We start from the raw sequence: 2,500 nt of genomic DNA, 5'->3' as shown, positions 1-2,500 counted from the left end.
ATATATATATATATATATATATATATATATATTATATATATATATATATATATACTATATATAATATATATAATATATATATATATATATATATATATATATATATATATATTATATATATATATCATATATATATATATATATATATATATATATATATATATATATATAATATATATATATATATATATATATATATATATATATATATATATATATATATATATATATTATTAATTGTATATATATTATATATATATATTATTATATATATATATATATGTATTATATATATATATATATATATATTATATTATATATATATATATATGTATATATATATATATGTATATATATATATATATTATATATTATATATATATAATTGCACTCCAACTTACATGTGACAGCTATCAAAATAAAAGTTGGATTTTGAGGGTTAAGAAAATCTATAATAAGTTTAATTAGCATAAAAATATTGCCATTAGTTAGTAGTGACTGCAGTTTTCAAAGCATCATATTCAGGGTTACAAACCTCCAAAGTTAATGCCTCCTATCATTAAAATCATCTAAAACAAAGATTGGTGCATCCTAACTTTATCATTTGTCCAAACAAGGCATATAAAAGAATAAGAAAAATATAATGAATAAAGAAATGTAAATCAGGTAAATTTATGAGCTTTACCAAATGCTGAAGAGCTGGTTTACGCAGAAAGCAAGAGGCACAGAACGACAGGAAATGTATGCTCAAAAGAAACCAGTAGGTAGTGGAGGCATTAGCAGTTTACCAAAACAACTCCAGGCCTTATTCTTTCACAACTGCACTAATACTCCTGCAGGTTCAATTTAAAATGTCAAAATGGAAAACCTTTCAGTGTTTCATGCTGATTTCCTTTAACTGCCTTCCATGGCATTCCATTCATATTTGTGTCATAGCAAACTTATTGCATGAATAATGTGACTACAAATTTGAATTGCCATAAAATATCTTGGATTAAAAATGTACATAGGAGTCAATGCTGGGAAAAGTATGGTGCTACACATAATAATTTATTTAGGTGAGACTCATATATCAAATTGAAAATAACATGAGCACAACACCTCAGTTAATAACTACTGATCATAGTTATATATAAAAAGTACTTTTCAATTCATCTGCAAAATGATACATATATATTGCTTATATATAATGGGTCATTTACTATCATCCAACTGTGAGTCTTTCTCAAATAATAATACATTGGTTCTCTTCTGTAATAACATGAAAAGAACATTTACACAACTTATAACTGTGAATTCATATGATCTCAGATCAAAATCTTTTGTTATTGATCAACTAGGCTTGACATTCAAATATTTCCAAATCTGTCAGTGATCATGCCACCATCTCAACTGGCCTTAAAAAAGAAAGAAGTAGAAGAAAAAATATGTATAGAAGTATATATTCAAAAACTTAATAACAGCATCCACATCTGCATCAATATTAAACAAAATTTACTACACTATTACACTTAAACTATCTTATTACAAGAACATTTCTGCATGCAGAATGCAATGAAAACACACTTAATACCAAACACTTACAGCCTTTGCAAAGAAAGGCCTGTATATAATATATATTGATTCATGTGAGAAATGCCATACCTTCCCATCATCTCTAATGTTGCTTCTGTGATGTCATACGTTGGCATCACAATGTCTGCTGTGTCTTCTGATGCACACCATGAGAATATTGGTATCAATGGCTTTACCTGTTCATAAAAAGGTACTGAAGTGATCAGAAATATCGAAGTGAGTGCACCATATTTACAACTGCATCATACTCTTGGATTCAATAATGATTCTGTCCTTAAGCCAGACATAGATTGTGTTAGGGTCACCTTTGAGGAAAGGACCAGACTCTATATTGCAGTAATTTGTGTGCTTATAATGTACTAATACTTAATCACTTATCTTAACTCAAGGAATTAAACCTTGTATTCAAGCTAATATGTATAGATTGTATACATGTATGTATATATGAATATATGTATGTATACAAATATATGGTACACACACACACACACATATATATATAAAGGTACTTGAACCAGTTCATCTAGTAGAGAAATAAACAATATAAAGTAGAAAATTACAAGAGTGACATAAACCCTCTATACTAACATTCCTAAAGCAGGGACAGTAATATTTCCTACACAGTGTGATGAAAGTTAATGCAATCAACATTACCTCAGCCATGTAAATTATCATCTAAAAAATCTTATACTTATCATCTGTCTAATGAAAGTGTTAAATAAAAATTTACAATTAGAAATACTGTTGTCTACCATAATGTATCAAGTAACACCTGGGAGTTCTTTATAGTGCAGTTTCAAAGTACTATTGCTCTTTCTTATGGTTAAAAGCTTCCCATCCTGTAGTAAATTTGCCATCACCCATATCTCTTCCTATTTAAACCTCATCTAGTATTATTCTGATAGCTGTTAATTACAGATTGATA

The 2,500-nt window shown here is 27.1% G+C and overlaps 1 protein-coding gene across 1 annotated transcript in view; it reads right to left on the bottom strand.

Moving 5' to 3' along the window:
• The window catches only part of LOC119577929 (protein O-glucosyltransferase 2-like), a 13,154-nt gene that overhangs the window by 6,086 nt on the left and 4,568 nt on the right, over nt 1–2,500 (bottom strand). The window contains exon 6 of the mRNA XM_037925611.1: nt 1,645–1,751. Within this exon, the coding sequence (XP_037781539.1) occupies nt 1,645–1,751 (107 nt within the window). The remainder of the gene's footprint in view (nt 1–1,644; nt 1,752–2,500) is intronic.

Source organism: Penaeus monodon, chromosome 10, assembly GCF_015228065.2.
Source record: "Penaeus monodon isolate SGIC_2016 chromosome 10, NSTDA_Pmon_1, whole genome shotgun sequence".
Lineage (NCBI taxonomy): Eukaryota > Metazoa > Arthropoda > Malacostraca > Decapoda > Penaeidae > Penaeus > Penaeus monodon.
This window is presented reverse-complemented; position numbering and strand designations above follow the sequence as displayed.